Below are 19,372 nucleotides of genomic sequence, written 5' to 3' on the forward strand. Positions count from 1 at the left end.
ATGTTTTGTTTTGTTTCATCAGAAGTTATTCAGTAACAGTTAAATTTTTCTGTCTTTTCAGCTGAGGAAGAAAACCAAATTCCCTAGTGTAAGATGTAGGTACCATCTAGAGCATGAATAGAAAAAAAGCAAAAAGGATAGTAAAAGGCAGCAGGAAAGTCACTAAATCCTCATCTTAATGGTCAGTCAAAGAAAAAGAGATGGCCAACAAGTTTGTTGAATGCTTAAGATTTGAGAGTCAGAACTATTAGTAACAGCTACATAAGCATCAAGTATCTTTTTTACATTGATTTCAGGACAAGCAGAGCAGTTCAATGTGTCTAGAGAGCTGCTGCCTCTGCTGAATGACTTTCAAAGCTAGAAATAGATCTGTGCTCCCTCTAGCATGTCTATAAGAGGAGGTCTGAGATCGTTTTCTGCTATTCCATTAAAGTGCTTGAAGTTAAAAAATGAATGTAGAGTGGTTTGGTTGGTTTCCTTCCATCTCTTCCAAGGGGGTTTGCAGGCATCTAGGTGATTTTTAGTTCTATCTTAATATATTCCTGTCCCAAAAGTAAAATGCTTGTAATTGCTAAGAGTTTCTGAAGAGTTTGATAGTGCCAGTCTAGGAGATGGATTAAGAATCGGATGTCATGCTAAGTCACGAGTTGACATGATTATATGTATCTGGAAGAGGTCCCCGTATAGGGATAAGAAGATCATCTCCTTGGTGGTGTCACTAAAGAATATACTGAACACCAGCCAAGAGCAGCCAGTAGTGATGGAGAAATGTAGGTGACTGAGCTAAAGAGCTGTGTAAAAATAAAAGAGACTTGCTCAGACAGAGACGGTAATGTGTTGTCAAGCTGCAGATTCATTAAAATAAGGGCTGAGGTGAGGAGCAGGGTCATCAGTGGAGGCTGCCTTTGAGGACTGCAGGTTTTAAGGCCTTGCCAAAGCTGTGAGAAATCTGGAATGGTGAGAGTATTCTGGGAACAGAAGAAAACAAGAAGTTTATGTATACCCCTCTTCTGCATTTGACTTCATTTTTGTCCCTGTCAACTCATCTTAGTTTCTTAAAGCTTCTAATTATAAATCTGTGAAATCACAGGCAACATTTAATGAATATAGCACACATTATCTGAGTCATTATGGTGTGTTTTTATCACCTTGTTATTTATCTCAGCACCTGGTGCTGCTCAGGCTGGAAGACACAGAGCTGGCAATTAAGATAACAGATTGCTGACCAGCATGCTTAGCAGGTCAGGTTACAAATCAAAAGTCTTATGATTAACTTTAACTATTAAAATAAGTGTGTTTATCTTCTGTAGTTAAAAGTGCTCTCCAATGGAGGACCAGTGGATAGAAGCACTGGACTGCAACTTGTGAAGTAATGTAATTCAGCTGTTGTTTCAGACAATTGAAGATGGCCAGACTTGACAATCTCAGTCCCTGGAGGTCATATTTAAGGCATATTTCACAAATTCAGAGTAGTGTCTAAAGAAGCTGTCTGTATTTCATTCTCACTGACACTGTTAAATTCTCTTGAGTTTGGTCATCTCCTCTGCCAGTTATGAAGTTTTACTGTCAACTTCAATTCGTGGAAATGCCCAACTGTGGAGGAGAATATTTCTCTACATGGCAAAAATTAGTCACTACATTAATTTGTCTAGAAAACATACAATAGAGAAGTTAAATTTAGAAATATCCAACCCTATTGCAGTAGCATACAGAAGACTGCATGTAAAAGCATTGGGCCAATTTATGTACATGGTTCATTTAAACTGGTCTGGTAGGGGGTTTTTTTTTGTTATTGGGCAGCAGAAGTGGGAAACTCTGGGTCTGGCTGTGTATTGTCTTCTAGCAAAATCGATGATAAAATTTCCTTCTTAATTTGCCTCCATATTTAACCTTTTCTTACTTTTAAAACTAGGAGAACAACTACTAGGTATCAAAGCTGAAAAGAATATAAAGGTATCTGGTATAAAATTAAACACTGACAGTCAGTCCATTTCAGGACTTTTCAATTCACTGTTGAATCATCACTGATCTATACTCTCTATTTACAGCAGGAAGGCAAGTGAGAGAGACCACTGTAATACCACAGGTCAAGAGTTACACATTATTACAAAGCATCCTTACCTACAGGAAGATCAGCTGTGCAAAAGGGTGGGCCACAGTAACTCTGAGTACTATATATGTATGATGTATTATGTTATCTTGGATAGATGGTATCACGGGAGACAATTCATTCTACATCCACTCATGCAAACCAGACCACAGGTAGCTAAGAACTGGGAAATCAAAACCAGTTTGGGAATAAAGGTTACATTTAGAAATACAGTGCTAAATTATTGACCTAAAAATGACTAAGTCAAAAGATTAAAGATACCCAGAGCTGTTCGCCTATTAACAGCAATTTGTAACAACCGTAAGTATGCTACTTAAATAAAATTTTCTATTAAATAATTATTTTCCTAGCTATCCAACAGAGATAATTTTACATTTTTTTAAGACACAAACATCTCGACTAACAAGTACTAAGTCTACAATTCATTAAATACTTTGCCAATATGTTTATCATTATACACCACTAAAAAAAAGCTTTTCCTTTCTGAGCATTTTAAAGTAGCATTTTTACTGCTGCACAGTTGAAAGTGTAATGTCATATTTTCCTCTGGGGTGGGTTGATTGCTGTCAAACAGGGCAAAGGACATGGTTCTGCAGGGAGATCAAACTGAACAAAGGCATTTTTCTTTCCACTTTGAGAGCTGACTTGTATTTATACTTTCAGCTTAAAATGTGCAGTCCAGAACTTTGCAATTCTGTCCTGAACTCATGTTCTTGAGGCTTCCAGGCTCCCATGTGAAGAGATGGGAGACCCTTGCCAGAGCTGGACCTTTCAGGAGTTCCCAGTTCTACAGTGGGTATACTGAAATTCTTGAAGCTCCCAGATCCATGGCAGTTGCCTAGAAATGCTGTGCCTAGTCTCAGAAGCCTCAAGCTTTGAGTATCTGACAACTTCTATTACAGAAACCAAGTTGTGCCATTTGCCAGTTTACAGTTTCCTGGCTATTTTCTTAAGGGCTCTGGGTATTTGCAGGTGAGACACCATTGCAATGTGCTTGGGATGGGAAAGGTGAATGGTCGCAGCCACAAATTCATCATATCTTGCAGAAGAACGTGCCACACCAGGCTTATCAGTGGGACATCCATAGTATCCCCCGTAAAGATGCACTTGGTATTTTCCCTAATGGTACCTTATCTTATAATGCTGACAACCTGGCATGTATATTTATTGAAAAATATGTATCATCACACAACTGTCTCCTTCTCTACAGCATCCCAAAGTGTATCCTATGTTCCTAGAGCATGATACAATCAGGAAAAAAAGGAAGGAATTCACAGTAAGTTATACTGTATTGTTAAGATTCTAGAATTGTAAAGGAGAAAAGATTTATTACTCCTTTCCATGAAAAGACAGATCTTATCAGAAAACACTGACAACAACAGCTCTACTAATGAAAAAAATCTGGTTTTGTTGCTGTTATTTCTTTGCACTATAGTAATAACTAGGTGCCAAACTCAGAGAAAAGCACTAATGCCGTATGTATGTAACTAAACAATCTTAAAGAGAATTCCATGCTTAAACTTAGAGAAAATAGGTAATATACAGTACAAAGACAAAAAGTAGCAAAGAATCAAAACTAGACAATAAAGCCAAAGTCAGAACACCTACTCAGCAATATATAACCAGTTAATTACCACTGCTATTCACACCTTTGACAGCTTGTTTATCTCTTTACACCTTCCCCTCTCACCCTTACACAGGGTGATGCTCAGTGTGTCACTGTTGCCACACATGGTATTATGCCACTGAGAAGACACAGTTGATGCTACATTAGTGTGTCACTAGAAACAAAGTATTTGGTTAAAAAAGTAATTAACATTGTATAAATTTCATTAATACAAAGATAGCAGTCATTGCTGCCTTTCTCACTTCAGAATGGAAACACTCCATGTAAGCAGGCTTTGTAGTACAATACTACTATTCAAGTTTAGCCAGCAGTGTTTCATGTTCCCAATTTGTGTGAGTCTACTAGATTTGCTGCACTCATTCTACATTAAAACATAGGATTTCTAAGTTGATTTATTGAAGGTTATCATCACCGAAGGAGTTAACCTCTCATTTCTGCAATCTGTAGCTTAATGTTGCTTCACTTTGCAGCAGCTGCATAAAGCCAGGCAATCAGCAGACATACCTTTTTGTACTTTAGGAAAAGACATAAAGGTGAGAATCCTGTCTGACCTCTGTTGATGTGTCAATGTTCTTAGAAGGCATATGGACTATAAATTTTCCTCCATGATGAATTTGCCCTAAATTTATGTCCAATACCAAGTCCAAGACCATTACTGACTATCCCACCTCTACTACTAGCAATGAATACACCAATGTCACAACAGCAAATGAGAGATATATGGAGTTTTTTGCAAAGTGGTAAAAGGATAAGGATTAAAAAGGCAAGTAAAGAAAAAGTAAGCCTGATTAGAAGCAAAAAAAAAAAAAAAAAAGAAACAAGCCCACACCAAAATCAGGGATTCATTATGTGCTCTGGACAGCTAATGAAGCTGTGGGACTGCTAGTATGAATTTATTACCAGGGCAAAGTCAAGTTGCAGCAAACTTATTTACATAAAAGGTAATTGTTCCTGGGATTACAAGTAAGCAAACATAATAGTGTAAAATGGTCTAAAAACCTGAATGGATCTATGGAGAATTTGGATGATGTAGATATTATGAGCACTCTGGAGAAGAGGGAGTCATCTAGTAGTGTGCAGTGAGAGTGTACAAAGACAATGACCAATTTTAATTCTGCTAAGTCAATGTGGAGCTGAATTTGGCTTTTTCACAGTATTAGTTTAGGAATGTAATAACCACACAGACATTAAACAAATACTGTGTTATATTTCTACAGATAAAACAAGTTTAATGATGTAAGTAAAACAGTTTTCAATAACTGCCTAAAGCAACCTAATAGGGCTTACTATTTAATATGTTATATTCCCCATATATAAAAAAAATTGCCATTCAGTCTAACCTACATGGCAGAAATAACCACTCCCAAGACAGCTATTACAGGTGGAAGCAACTTCCACAGTTTTAGTTCAAGGTCATCCAATATAGCTGGCTTCAAGTTTTGCTTTCCATCTGGAAAGCCAGCAGTATCAGGCACTGACAGATTTCCCAAGGAGCTTGCTTCATGATGACAGTGAATGCTATTTCTAAGAACTCCATGTCTTTTCTATTCACAGGCATAGGCAGTAACTGTGGGTGATAAGATCTCACCTATACTATTAATATTTACTCGGTCAGAATATGCTAATACATTTAAAAATGCATGAATTTTGCACTACAAATGATTCGGAGGTTCAGTTTTGATCTGTTCCTATATCACAGGTCTGAGGTTTTGCTGCCTGTCTCCTCTGTCAGCTGAACTGAGCTAACACATGCATTATCCATTTTTACAATCATGTCTTTCAGCACCATACATTTCCATGCCCCCCAGTGATAGGCATCAGTGAAGGCACACACAAGTATCCGTAGCAGTAACACATTGAATGTGCAACAAAGAGCGATGTTGCCTGAGCAGCTCCCTCAGCTTTTGGGACTGTTATCTCACCAGGAAAGAAAAAAAAGAAAGTGGGACAGGAGAATTAGAAAGGGAGAGTGTTCATGTTCTGAAGTGGTATGTTTGCTGTGCTTAACAGCAAAGACAGATTGAAAATTTCCAGTTTGACCCAAAAGTCTTTTTATAGTGAACATTTTAAGAAATGAGCTGAGAGAAGCCTGAGAAGCAAATGAGGGGGAATGCTGGCTAGCTATAAACTGATGCTTTTCTGTACATATTGTCTCCTTCATATCAATACATGCTGAGTGCTCAGCTTTTCTGAAAATAAACCCAGAAGAGCTGGAGATAGCGTATGATGGCTTTAAGCTATATTTTCATTTCCTGGGCTGGCTGGAGATGGCCACAACAGCTCCTGGCATAATTTTATGAAATTTCACAATATCAGTAGCATAGAAAGAGAGATGCTATAAACAGACACAATTGCTACATATCCTTGACATATCCTGAGGAGGTCCATCCTGGGCACTAAGTGAGGCAGGGTCTTGAGACAAAAATAGGATTCAGTAATGTAATTACAGAGCAAATCACAGTGCATCTGCTCTGCTGTGACTGTGGTTGCCTGAGCTAAAATGGGATTGCACAATGTAAATTGTGGCATTACCTAATTGACGAAGGCTTGATTTTATAATCTGAAAATTTGTTCCATGTAAACTTCAGGTAATTCTTCATAGCAGACAGGTATCCAGCTGGAAATAGTATAGACTTCCTGGATATGAAGAGTACAGCTGTCTTCAGCTGCCCTCCTTTTCTTTTTAAAGGAGGAAATAACAGCATGGAGCAAAGCAAAGGACAGGCTTACAGAGGCTAATATCTGACTTGCAATTTGCACACAGGTCAAAGAAACATCCTGACCTGTTAATCAACTGCTTCAGCTGATGTTGTTTTCTTTATTTTTTTGTATCAATTAAAAGAAAACCAAGAATTATCAGAAAGCTGGCCTCTTTTAAAGTATACATTACAAGATGAACTATTTTATGTAATCTGTTAAAAAGATAAAAGAGTTCAGCTGCTTTCCTTGCTTTTCAGATAAAAAAAATTCAGGGCACAGGCTAAGAACATGCTGTCACACTTCTAATTTTATTGAGCTTCACTCAGCAAAATTAAAAAGCTCTGTTTTGCAATAAAGAAGCCTCACAAATTTGAAAATCAGAGATGTCGATTGGAGGTTCCTCTACTGTATGTTTTTGCTTCACTACAGAGTTCCACAGTTACACTGTTTAAATGTATTTTAGTTTTTAATTACTGAAATGATGTCTCACATTAAGTTTAGTACACCAGTAAAGAATTTCCACTTCTATCTGCAACAAGGCAGAGACAAAAGAGCATAGAAAGAACTACAAAGGAGTACAAAAGAGACAAAAATCACATGTATTGAAACTGTGTAGGTATTTGTGGTCTTAAGTTTTCGGTGTTTCATTTTAAACAGGGTAAATCCATTTTCCACTGTTCTCACTGAATGTTCACTTCTTATTTTGGGGAAGTTTTTCTTTAACACAGGAATAGGCAGACTACGGAAATATCAATATTTGTCTAAGAGCAAAACCAAATACTTCCCTTCAACAGTAAATGACTGGTCTGGACTAAAACCCAGTATGAATTGCTCTGTGGGGCTATGGACAGTACATGATTTGTGGGCCTGGTACAGAGACACAGACAAATGATATCACCTTCTTAAAGATATCTTTAAATTTTAGAATAATTTTGATGGATATTAGTACATGCTTGACTTGTCCACCAGTCAGGTATGATGCAATTTCTGGAAGCTGTCGGTAGATGTCTGCCATACGGTTTGATTTTCAGAGCTGTGCCTCATAAACTGCACTGAGTTCAGGTTTGGACTGGGGTATGTGGCCTTCTGGGGTGCTGTACTCTGAGCAGCAGGTGTTTTTGTTGAAGGACAGGTGGAGGACACATACATTTAACAGCCCTGCATCCAAATATCCCCCCAGTTTTCAAAAAGGCCTCCTGGGATGGACTCACCCGTGCTTCATTGCCTCCCACTGGAGTCAGGGGCATTGGAGGTATTTGCTAGAAAAACAGGTTTCTGAGAGCCTTAGCTAGCAGTCAACAGTCCTCTGTGTCACACAGCCCAGGAGACAATAAGGAGTGCACACAGAGTTTATGAGGAAGGAAAAAAATTCCTCAAAGCTGTTGAAAGAGGAAGGTGGGTGTCAGGGGAAGAGGCGCGGCAGTGGCTTCACACACAGTGGCTTCACACACAGTGCAGCCATTTTGTGTTATGTGGTTGAGCTGCCACAGAAGGGCAGCCATTTTGTATCATGCAGCTGCAGCGCTCATTCCACCTGTGAGGGCAAGCAGTTAGCACTGCCCTGCGTGGCTCTGCAGTGCAAGGGCTCCTACGAAGGACTCCTAAACTTGAAAAATCAGGTGTGCTCCTTATTAAAGGAGTTTTTTTATGCCCTTTCCCTTCTTTAACCAGAAGGCAGGTGAGGTGTTTTATCTGGTGACTGACTTCAGGATCATGTGAGTTACTGTTGCTGACTGGGTGTCCAAATCTCTCTCTCTAAAGGTGGAAAATTTCTTCCTGAGGAGATTAACCTTTCTGTCAATACCCCAGAGCGAAGATTGTGAGTAATTTTAATATCCAGTAAAGCACAAAGCAACTTGCTTATTCACAGCATGACGTTGATAAGAGGTGGGGGAAAATTCATAAACTAAAACCCCACAAGCTTTGATGTTTTAACTCAATACTTAATCACAGAAATGTATGTGAAAATTGTCCAAATATAATTGAAGTTTTCCTCATTCAATGTTGAAAACTGAAAATCTGGGTCTGTTGAATATATGTTTGATAGACAAAGGCTAACAGTTGAGACACAGAGCCTGTGTGGATACATATGAGAAAAAACCCATAGTTTTGTATGGTTTTTGAACACTACTCTATACCACTTCTTAAGTCTAGTACTATTAAATCCTTTTATTATTTAGTTTAATCCCACTGCCTGATTCTGAAATACTTTATGACTTGTTTTGAAATAATAATGATGACTAAGTATCTAGCTTTTATTTCTTTACCATCCCACTCTTTTTCACCTCTATAGGGTTACTCTTCTAAAGCTTTTAGTGACGATGAACTCTTCAGTAAAGATTTTCTTTAGATACTGAAGTGTTACCAACTGTGAGTACTGTAATGTAACATTTGCGTAGTGACATTGGAGCAACATATTTCATTTTATCCCTTTTGTTGTCCTACAGACTTCATTAGTCATTGGTGTTACATTGTTCAGGGGGAGAGGGAATATGGACCTCATAGTATTACTATGGTAAAAATAAGGCCTTGATGCATTAACTTTCAAAGAAAGGAAAGCTGTCTGTATGTTTTGCTAAAGACTCCTCCTGTAGAGTTCATGGCATTTGAAGAGAGACACATACTGTATAGATCACAGGTGAGGAACTGCCTGCAAGAATATTAAGTTATTGATGATTTCACATATCAGCAGGGCAAGTTTTTAGTGGTTCACGCACAGAAGTGTGAAAAATGCAAACCAACTCCAGGACTGCTGATCATCCAGACCTTGCTAGGGTTTTTTTCAGTAGGGTTTGTTTTTTTGGGTTTTAGGTTTTGGGTTTTTTTTTGGCAGATATGCTAACCTGGATCTTCTTTGGGTGTCTTGTTCAAGGAAAACGCTAATTTCAGTTAGTAGTCTTAGAGCAAATTCCTTCCATGGATTAAACCTGCATCACTCTGGCAGGGGAAGGGCTTGGTCTGATTTCCACCAGCAACAGGTCTAGCTTCTAGTGGTTTGTTTTCTTATTCTAAGAGTGTGAATATTGTTAAAATACAATGTCTGTGCTGTGAAGAGTTGTGGTAGTTGCTGGTGTAAGTAAAGCTGACAGAGTGTATGCCTCTAACAGGAGGGAGCCATGGTCAGCATGGTGATATGCTCAGAGCACAAGTCCTCTAACTTGTGCTTTATTTTGTCCTTTATTCACTTATTTATTTATTTTAAAGCACAGCTACAGTGTACTCTGTCCTAGCTTTACAATCTGGCTACATGTGAGTAAAAAAAAAAAAAAAAAAAATCAGTCACACAGAGAGACAGGGAGAAGAACGAACCATCACTTTAAAAAATGTAGCTAGATCTGTAAATTGTGGCTGGATGTGTGATATGGATTTATTTCATCATGTTCATGCTTTTATAAGAACTAAAAGAAGCCAAATTTAACTCAAGATAATTTCTACTCTGTTGCTAACAGCATGAGGGGAAAAAAAGAGAATACAAACATACCACACATTTTCTCCATTACTAGATGTATGTTTTATCCTTTTGTTATAACTGAATGAAAAGCTAAAGCAGGTACAAGAAGTAAAGAGAGCTGGTTCTCATTAAAGTTGGTCTTGGACTCAGTGAACTGAGCATAGGTGTGTAGTACTGCTAGTTAGCAGCCACATGTTCAAAGTCGAGTCTGCCTTAAACCTGTCAGAGGTGGCTCAGTTTCATGCAGTTGGCTGTATAGGTCATTCACAGGGGAATCTAGTCCTGTCAGAAGAAAACAATTACTAAAATTGATGACCTACATACAGACTTCTGGTCTTGGGACACTGGCAGTGCATTACTTCAGGAAACAAGTGAAAAAAATTAAGTATGGCCACATAGAAAGTCTTCCACAATAAGTGTATGAATTACAGTTTATGTAATTTGCTTAAACAGATACAAAACTTGGACCACTGATGTAACTGTGAGTTGTGCTGTTGACCTCAGCAAGAGGGTATTAAAAGACATTTGTCATTGAAAACAAATGCAACCAAGCCACTCTGTCAGTGTAAACTATCCAGAATGAAAGGCAGTAAAGAACAGGTGCTGCTATATTACTTGGGTGTCACTAGCAACATGCTTCTCACTTGTCAGGAAAAAAATGTAAAAACATTTTTAAAAATGAGATGAAGTCAAACAAACAATTTTTTTGACTCTTAAAAGCTATTAAGGGAAGCATGTTCTAATTCTGGAAGCCTGTTGCAAATGGGCTTAGAAAGATGGGAAGCCTACACAGGGCTTGAAAAATCATGATCAATGTAGTCTTGGTTTGCAAGTAGAATCTCAGTGCAGAGACAGATGCTATCTCACCATTTCATTTAGTGGTGTTAACAAACTGAATTTAACTGCCTCAAGCATTAATAAGCTGCCGCAGAGAAGGGAGCAGTTGGGCTAGAAAGCTCTGTGAATATCCCTGGAAAAGTATTCATCTTGGCCTGCAGCTGCTAAAGGAATGAGAGGGTCTGTGGCAGTGGCACACACCTCAGTCCCTCTTTCTGAAGACAGTGGCAGCAGCAACAAGCTTGGCTTTCCATGACTTAGAAAAGACAAAAACATGTGACTATCTCTGGCAGTTGCTGTGTCTATCACCTGCCTGCTTTGCTAACACCTAGGGCCAAACCTAGTGAAGACTTTGATGCTCAGAAGAGCTTTCCTCACTCAGCCAGCGAACAGCTGGGGAGTGCTCTTGGGTAGCTCTAGGCAGTGTGTTTAGATACCTACTGCAGGAAGAGTACTGTTGCACAGTATGAATGTCAGTTATATTCCCTTTTCAATAAGCAAGCTCCTCTATGTTGAATTCCTTACTCAAACACCTGCTAGGCAATAAAGAGTAAAGGGTGTGATGAGTGTGAGCATGGGGGAAATGAAAAGAACAGACTGGATACAAGAACAAATGGAACAAGTGAAGAACGTGAGAAACGATGACAAGCAGATATCCACCATGGCTCTTATTCACTGGGACAGTTTATTTCAGTGCTTTGTTTGATATAGAAAATGTCAAGAGAAGTGCAGGGTTCAATGATAAAGCTTCTTCCAGACTAAATTTATGTACAAGCCAATAACCAAGTAGTTATTTGACTACCAGGAGCAGGTGTGACAAAACCTTTCCTGTTTATTTGTGCCACTACAGCATTATTAAAAGTCAGTGTCAATATTACCAGTCCTTATTTCCAAAGGTGTCTAAGCAGTGATTCTGGGCTGAAGTCTTGTGGAATAATACTCAAAGACAGATGTCTGTGCTGTTTGAGGGCGAGGCTTTTACCTTCTGGCGGTTCAAGTCAGGGCACTGAAATTAACCTCCAGGTGTGAGGGTTAAAGTACCACTCCTATCTTTGTACTTTAAAGAGAGAAGAGAGCAAGTGATTTTTTTCAGGCTACTGTAGCTTCGTTAATGCCAAGGGTCTGGGTTCAGCAGGCTTTAGATTTACTGAGGTTCTTGGCCTGTCAGCAAAGGCATTAGTTTCTGACCTCAGGTACTCACAGGCAGATGGGACTTCAAAATAATATACTCCTTCTTAATAAATCCTGGTCTTCTAGATTCAGTGATTTAGGAATATAAACCCTATGGACTTCATCAACAGAACTAGATTAATATTCATTAACCTTCAGTGAGGCTCCTATGCCTGACCCTTTTGGCAGTTTTGAAAATCTCTCTTGGAGTATTGCTGTTTAATTTGATACATCAAAATGTGTTCATAACTTAAAGGCTTCCATTTAACAAATGTCAAATCTTGGTTGCTATTAGTCCAGAACACAGTGTGCTCTTTTGTGACATGAGCTGTCTGAGATCACTAATGAAGTGAGAGATAAAGCCTGAATTAGGTTAGGCTGTGGAAGCTCCAGATCCCCTACCTGTTATTTTCTTCAGACAAATATCCTTCCCACAAAGGACTGAAGTTGGGTATAAAAATATGCTCTGTAGACACGTACTTTGCTAAAGTTTCCTTTTGTAAGTAATAGATCCCTTTTACATCTTCTGCAAATCATGCTGAATAAAAAAGGTGCTAAACAAAAAAGGTAATTTCCTTTACAACTACAAAAATCATTTCCCAATGGCATTTTGCAAGCATTCACCTAACTGGGATGCTCTTTATCTTTCTTCCTTTTAAAATGTCAAGCAGATAAAAGTCTTCTAAATAGCATTCTTTCCTATTTTGATTAATTTTGCATAGTGTTTTCCCAGTAGTATTTATACTTACATAAACCTGAGTTCCGATTCTCTTCTGACTAAGACTTCCCGAAGTCTCTGGATCTTTGCCATCTCAAGCTCAATTTCCTCAGGCATCATTGTTGTTTCAGCCATTGAAATGATGTCAAGTTGATCTGTGTGTGAAAGCAGAGATAATGAATTAAGGTAGTCAAACTGTCTCAATGAGGTTTTTTTAGGAAGTAAATTTAATCACAGAGCTATCTGACTATGGGGTAATTAATGCAATTGGTAAAGAATATTCTAGCTGAATGCTATGTTGACTGGTTTCTCTATTGTTTTGCTTATTGCTTTCAATGTAACCATTTTGAAGTGAAAGAATCCCTAAGCCAAAGTAACATCCATTTTGTTAGTCAGAATCCATCATAACTCTAAGGAATCCCAACCCAGTACATAACTATAGCTACTGTTCCTTAACCTATATCACTACAAACTTTGAAAGAACAGCCACAGACTGCTACAAAACTCACTCAAAGCAATTACTTGCAACTCTGAAGTGTCCTATCATGGTGCAAGCGCAGGCAATGTAAACTGATGAAGGTTTTCCGTATTTAATTCTTGTAACTCTTCATGCCATTCCACCATCTCACGTTAACTAACAGCTAAAGCCTAGACCTACTAGAGAGGAGCCAAGGATATGATTACAAATGACATAGGGTCTAGTCCTTTGAGGGGCTGAGTGTCTCTCACTAGGACACTGAAATCAGTTGAGGAGACAAACAGCAGTTTGTAGTAATTAACTGGCAACTGGTAAGGCCAGGGTCCTTCTATGATTTTTTTTTTCTCTATAACTGATGTGTTACCTTATCTAAACCAGAAAGAAGCAGGGCTATGAACTGTGTTCATTGTACGCTGAAGGAACCAATTTATAGAAGATGTATTTGGAAAGGAGCAACCTGGTCTCTGGAAAACCTTATTCCAAGGGTTCACCATAATTGGCCTGTATTTTGAACAAGAATTTAGAGACTAAAAAATAGAGTGCCTGCATGTTTTGGTACCCAAATGGAGACACATTCCTGAAGGCAGGTCTGTTTCAGCTGTACTGGTTTAAAAAAGGAAAATGGAGAGGTCAAAATGTACTCAGCATGATTATGCAGAAAACAGGAGACAAAAAGCATGAAAAAAAAAAGCTGTTCAATTAATTAAGAGAAGATGAATTCTCAAGTGTCTCTTGACAGACTAAGCACAAACAGCTAAGAATTTCTGACAGAAACTTGGAGTAGAAATGAAACTACAAAATCTAACAAACACAGTCCCTGTATGAGCTTAGCTCACAAAGACCTGCTCTCCCAAAATGGAAACAAAGTAAAGAAATTCTATAGGATATAAAGAAAATATATTTTCTTTATATACAAAAATATATTTTAAAAAAATATATATTTTTAAAGTTATCCTGATAGTATTGTCAGCAAGTTTTGGCTTCACTTCATAATGAAGAAAGTGTGCAAAGAAATATTAAAAATTGCTGGTTTTTTCAAGATAACAGAATCTCAAGGAAAAAAGTGACAAATTTTGAAATATCTCTCATGAGAGAACAATCATTTCTCAGTTATTTTTAAAACTCAAATTGCGAAACTGGTTGATAAAGTAAGGTGCTCTCATGTGTCTGAAAACACAACTGCTGCCTGTAGAAGATTGATTTTCCTATTAGAAATCATTGTGATTGTTGGGGTATATTTAGTTGAGGTATTGCCCAGATGTCCTAAGAGGTGCTGTTCCAGCTCTGTCATCAATGGGTAGCTTCACAGTGTAAAGTTTATGAAGCTTTCCAAGTCCCAGACACTATCTTAAATCTTGAAATACAACCTAAAAACCTTGGAGAATCTAGATCTCTTTGAGGAAGTTTGAACACCACTGAAAATACCTTAGGGACTGTAGCCAGCCCCACCCTTTCCCTCCCCACGCACCCTTCTCTGGGTGTGTGGGAATGAGGAACCATAGCAAAGTCTTGAACTCAGTAGCAAAGTACCTAATACGCTGTGCTACCACTAACAGATGGGCAGAATTATAATTCAGTATTCACTAGATGTTTATCAGACATCAGTCAAAAGAAATTAGAGCAAAGACTCTGTAAGTATAGTTTTGCCTCTTGCTCCCTTTCAGGGTTGTGGAGTTAAATTTAACTGCTTGCAGCAAAATTGGCTTTGGTGCAAATTTATTTTCCAAAAATATTAAGGAGGAGATAGGAAGTTATTCTGATGCTACCATGAATACTGGTAATTAGAAAGATAAACCACAAATATATTACACATATATACATATTTTAAAATTAGTTCTCAAGAGCTCAGAAAACGGGGGGGGGGAGAAGTAACTATCTTTATTTCCACTCTGCAACTCTAGCTGTAAATGTCCCAGCGTTACCCCTTGGATCAGATCAGATATCATACCACAATTTCAATAATTCAGGAGGGAAATCATGAACAAGCCTTATGCCCTGAGTATGTGCTTAAAACCAACACAAGAATTAGTGTGATAAGCAAGTCTAGTCTGACCTCTTGCAGAACAGTCACAGATTCTCCTTCACATCCCACTCAACGTGTGCTTGAACCAGAGAAAATATTTTTGAAAGCTATCCATAATTATGCAATGTTTTCAAAAGAATCAAAAATGTAAGTGAGGCACCACAAGTTTGAAAGTGGAGGGAAATAAATATAGAAACCGTAAAATATTAGTTCACAACTTGTCTGCAAACTTAGAGATGTAGCTAGAATAATACAAAGAGATAAGGAGTGGTTTAGTTTATCTTCATAGGAATACATGTGCTGTGAACATACTGTAAGGTGATTAATTCTTATGGAGATCTCAAACTGGAAGGAGGATTGGTAAGAGCTAGATTATGGGAACTCTGAGAGGAAAAACCAGACTGGGCAGTTGAAAAAGGAAGAAATTTTAAGGTGAGGATAGAGAACTGAATATGGAGACAGTGTGGTGCTGGAAGAGGTTAAGAGCCAGTTCTAGAGAGTAGGCATGGTCTTCCAAGAAGAAGGAACTGAAGTCAATCCTTACTTAGCATGTTTACTGTATAGGTGACATAAACCCAACACAGCTACAGTATATCACTCGCTTTGGCCCACTCTGAAGAGCATACATTTTTAAGGCAGGCTTTGAGGGGAAAGGCACAATTAGAACACTGTATTTCACAGAAATCCCAAAATAGTAGAGCCCAGGTGTGAGGACACTCTGAAAATACAAGCCTCTGAAGAGGCCACCGGCCAGGATTCCTACCTCACACCTTCACCACTGTGCTCCTCACAAATTACCAACCTGTTTGTGTTGGAATTTCTTTTCTAATATTGTAGATAACTGTTTGGCCTACTTGGCAGCAGCTATGCTGAAGGATAATTGATTATTTTTCATAAAATGGTTTGAGCTCCTGGGTTGTAAACCACTTGGGAAAGAATACATTAACATTATTAAGCCTTTGAGTAAAGCTCTAGCTCTGTCCCAGTGATGAATGATACCTTTAGAACTTTAAGACATGATTCTGAACAGCTTCACACAAGAGTCTCTTACCTTTTCATAAAAGAAAGAAAAATGTTTCCTTTTATTTAAAGCAGGCATGCATTAGTCAACTATTTTTTAGCATATATTGTTATTGCACTCTGTTTCTGGTAATGAGCCAAAATTCATAAAGCAAAAGTGGAGACAACACTGAGATTAGACACAGTGAGTGACAGGATGAAACTATTTCATTTGCTCTGCAATCTCCAGGATAATTTTCGGTGACAAAGAAACAAGTAAAATATTATTACTGTATACACAAAAAGATATTAGCATGAAAATAATTACTATATAGAAATAAAATTATCAAGCTGTTATATATAATGAGAGGGACTGAAGAGGTAAACCTGAAGCTAATTATGCATATTTTTGCTTCAATTTAAATGCAGACTGGTATAGTTAAACTGGGTATTAACTTAATGATCACATTTCGTCCTCAGTGTGACAACCAGAAATGGAACATTAGCCACCTGTGATGAAAAGCAACAAAAAAATAAAATGCCTATTAAATCAATAAGCGCAAAGAAAACTTTAAAAGAAGCCTGAAGTGAGAAATGGGAGAATGCATTACACCTGGTGTCAATAGTTTCAAACAAATTGGTAAGGAATCCGTAAGAAAAAAAGTAATTATCAGCAAAAATCCCGCTGCTGTCACTTGATGCGAGCATGTTCACTGAGAAGCTCACTGTGCTCTACAACCATTAGCTGGTTTAATTCTAATTTGGGGGTTTTGTTATCATCATCTCTGTAAAAGAGGCATGGAGAAGGTGAGGTGTATCAGTAACACAAAGGGTCTCAAACCTATGCTATAGGAACCCAAAACTAGGTCGTCATTATTCTGGTGGTATCCACATACGGAACAGCAATCAGACCTCTACTCCATGAACCCCTAAAGCAGTATGCAGGTAATTTGCAGTCTAGAGGCAGTAAGAGCTGAGTGATGAGTTGCTTAAGGCTACATAGCAAGTCTGTGGCAGAGCCAGTACAAGGTCTGCTGAATCATGGAGTCTCTTCAGGACATTGTTTATCCTTTTTCTTGCTGGTGAATCTGCTGCTGTTGGAAACTCAGTCGCTCGGCCTTGAAGAGTCATCTCAGTAATTTAGCAACAGAAGACCTCCAGCATAGGTAAGGGTGGATAATAACCCAGGTACTCTGCCACTTCTTTAACCATCTTTGACATGGATGAACCTTAAATGAGACCCTGTGTTTGTTCAACTCATGACTGCTGAGAGCTCTTTAAAGCACTGCAGTACAAATCAGCTGCATGGCTTCTCTAATGTGGACACCACTTAGCAACAAACCTGGCTGCTCAGCCCACTCAATTACAGCGCTTCAGTTGAAAATTATTTTAAGTCATTGTTGTCCTGGACTGGATTCAAACTGAGAAACTTGAGGCCTATTTCCACTCCCTTAAAATGTCCAGTAACAAAATAATCCTTGTTAAAATACTGTTAATGACTAAATTCTGTTCCAAATCTGGGTCAGCACTTTTGGGGCATTCTCAAGAATTTAGTGAAATTCTTGAATTAATCCTTTCTCACTGAAGTATATTAAATGCTAATAAAGCATGGTGCAGCAAGTGCACTCTTAATGCTGTCTCAGGTATCAAAATCAAGACTTTCGAGACCACTATTAGTTGAAGAACGAAAGCAGAAGTTAAGCAGGAGGCACAGGTTAGAGGTGGATGAAGAGAACCAGCTGGTGGAACTTAAAAACAGCACACTTGGTGGAAACTGAAATAGTTGCATAATGCAGAAAAATAAATTGTTATAGTACAAAATAATCCAGATACAAAAATGTTTGTGTGAAAAGAATCAGATGATTCCTGTAGTTTGTCACTAGCTTGTCACCTGGAGGCATGAATGACTAGTCTTGTAGCCAGGACTTTTTCTATACCTTTTACCATTGCCTTAAATGTATTCAGAGGCTCAGAGTTTGGTTTTTTTAATCTTTGATTTAACCCATCTGGAGCAGGATGCAGTGGCCAATAACTAACTTGTACAAAAATACCCCTACATCTAATTGCTTATCTCTAATCTAGCCTGCTGCAGCATTCTATTACCGTGAATCCTAACAATGATTAAGTTTGGCATGTGTGTGAAACTGTACTTATTCAATGTTTCATGCTGGAATTACCATATAAATATAGCTAATGGCTAAACACAATACAAACAGCTGCAATATATTTTGTTCCTGGCTTCCCTAACAGGCAGGAAACTTTGTACAATTTAAAATGGGTAAACTGGGAGAATGGGGGAAGGTGACATAGGATAGTACCAGTTGGAAGTGACCTGATGGTCATGGTGCTGAGCACATCCCACCACTCCCGCTGGTCTGACTGCTTGGGCTCAGGGTTGGTTTGGACATGGTGCAGGTGTCTGGCTTTGAGAAGCCTCAGCAGGGGCTCCCCCTCCTTTCGCTCAGGAGCACATTTCAAGAAAACACTGGCCCTTGGCCCTTGCTCCTCCCCTGGGGAACCTGGACTTGACTTCCCACTTGACCTTGGGCCTGCCTGTACTAGGGATTTGCCTGGAGATCCGGACTGTGGCTGACGCAGGTTGTTGTCACCAGGCCTGCTCTGCTTTCTTTGGTCACGTATCATTGGGCCATGCCCTGCCCCTGCCTGCCTTGTGATGCTGAGGCACAGGTCTTGCCTACTTTCGGAGCTGCCAGCCCTTCTTGTATCCAGCACTGATCCTCCACCTACAGTTATTAACAGAAATACTCATCATGACTGAAGTGAACCTTGGACAAAGGCTCACTCACCTCACCATGGTTTCCCTTTCTTACTTTTGATGATTTCTGGAGAAATTCCAAAGGAATCTGCACATATAAATACAGAGTGTGGGAACTGGTACCAGCTCACTGCACATCTGTTTCAAACAGCAGTGCATTACCTGCTTCTAAGTGCATTACATAAACTCTGTGCTTCCCATTCTCTCTTTCCATGAACAATATTATGAATATTTTTGTATTGCCTGTGAGTCCCAATGGCTTTGAGATAAGAGGCTGCTCTACATGTATCTCAGGAATCAGTCCTCATCCTGCTGCAGAGTACAAGTCCACAGTCTATTTCAGTGGGTTATTTCAGAAAATGCTGTATCCTTCTCTTCTCCCTCAAGGCAATCTTCCTTCCGCTTGACAGTTGGCCCTCCTGTTTCATCTCTTGCAGTGAAACCAGACTGGTGATGACAGACAATTTAGAAAAAGTCGGAATC

The 19,372-nt window shown here is 38.8% G+C and overlaps 1 protein-coding gene across 2 annotated transcripts in view; it reads right to left on the reverse strand.

Annotated features, from left to right (window-relative positions):
- The window catches only part of LOC141966324 (bMERB domain-containing protein 1), a 72,245-nt gene that overhangs the window by 14,786 nt on the left and 38,087 nt on the right, over positions 1-19,372 (reverse strand). For both annotated transcript variants that reach the window (XM_074918849.1, XM_074918850.1), the window contains exon 2: positions 12,645-12,768. In XM_074918849.1, coding sequence (XP_074774950.1) covers positions 12,645-12,768 — 124 coding nt within the window. The remainder of the gene's footprint in view (positions 1-12,644; positions 12,769-19,372) is intronic.

The sequence above is a fragment of the Athene noctua genome, chromosome 15, assembly GCF_965140245.1.
Source record: "Athene noctua chromosome 15, bAthNoc1.hap1.1, whole genome shotgun sequence".
Taxonomy (NCBI): Eukaryota; Metazoa; Chordata; class Aves; order Strigiformes; family Strigidae; genus Athene; species Athene noctua.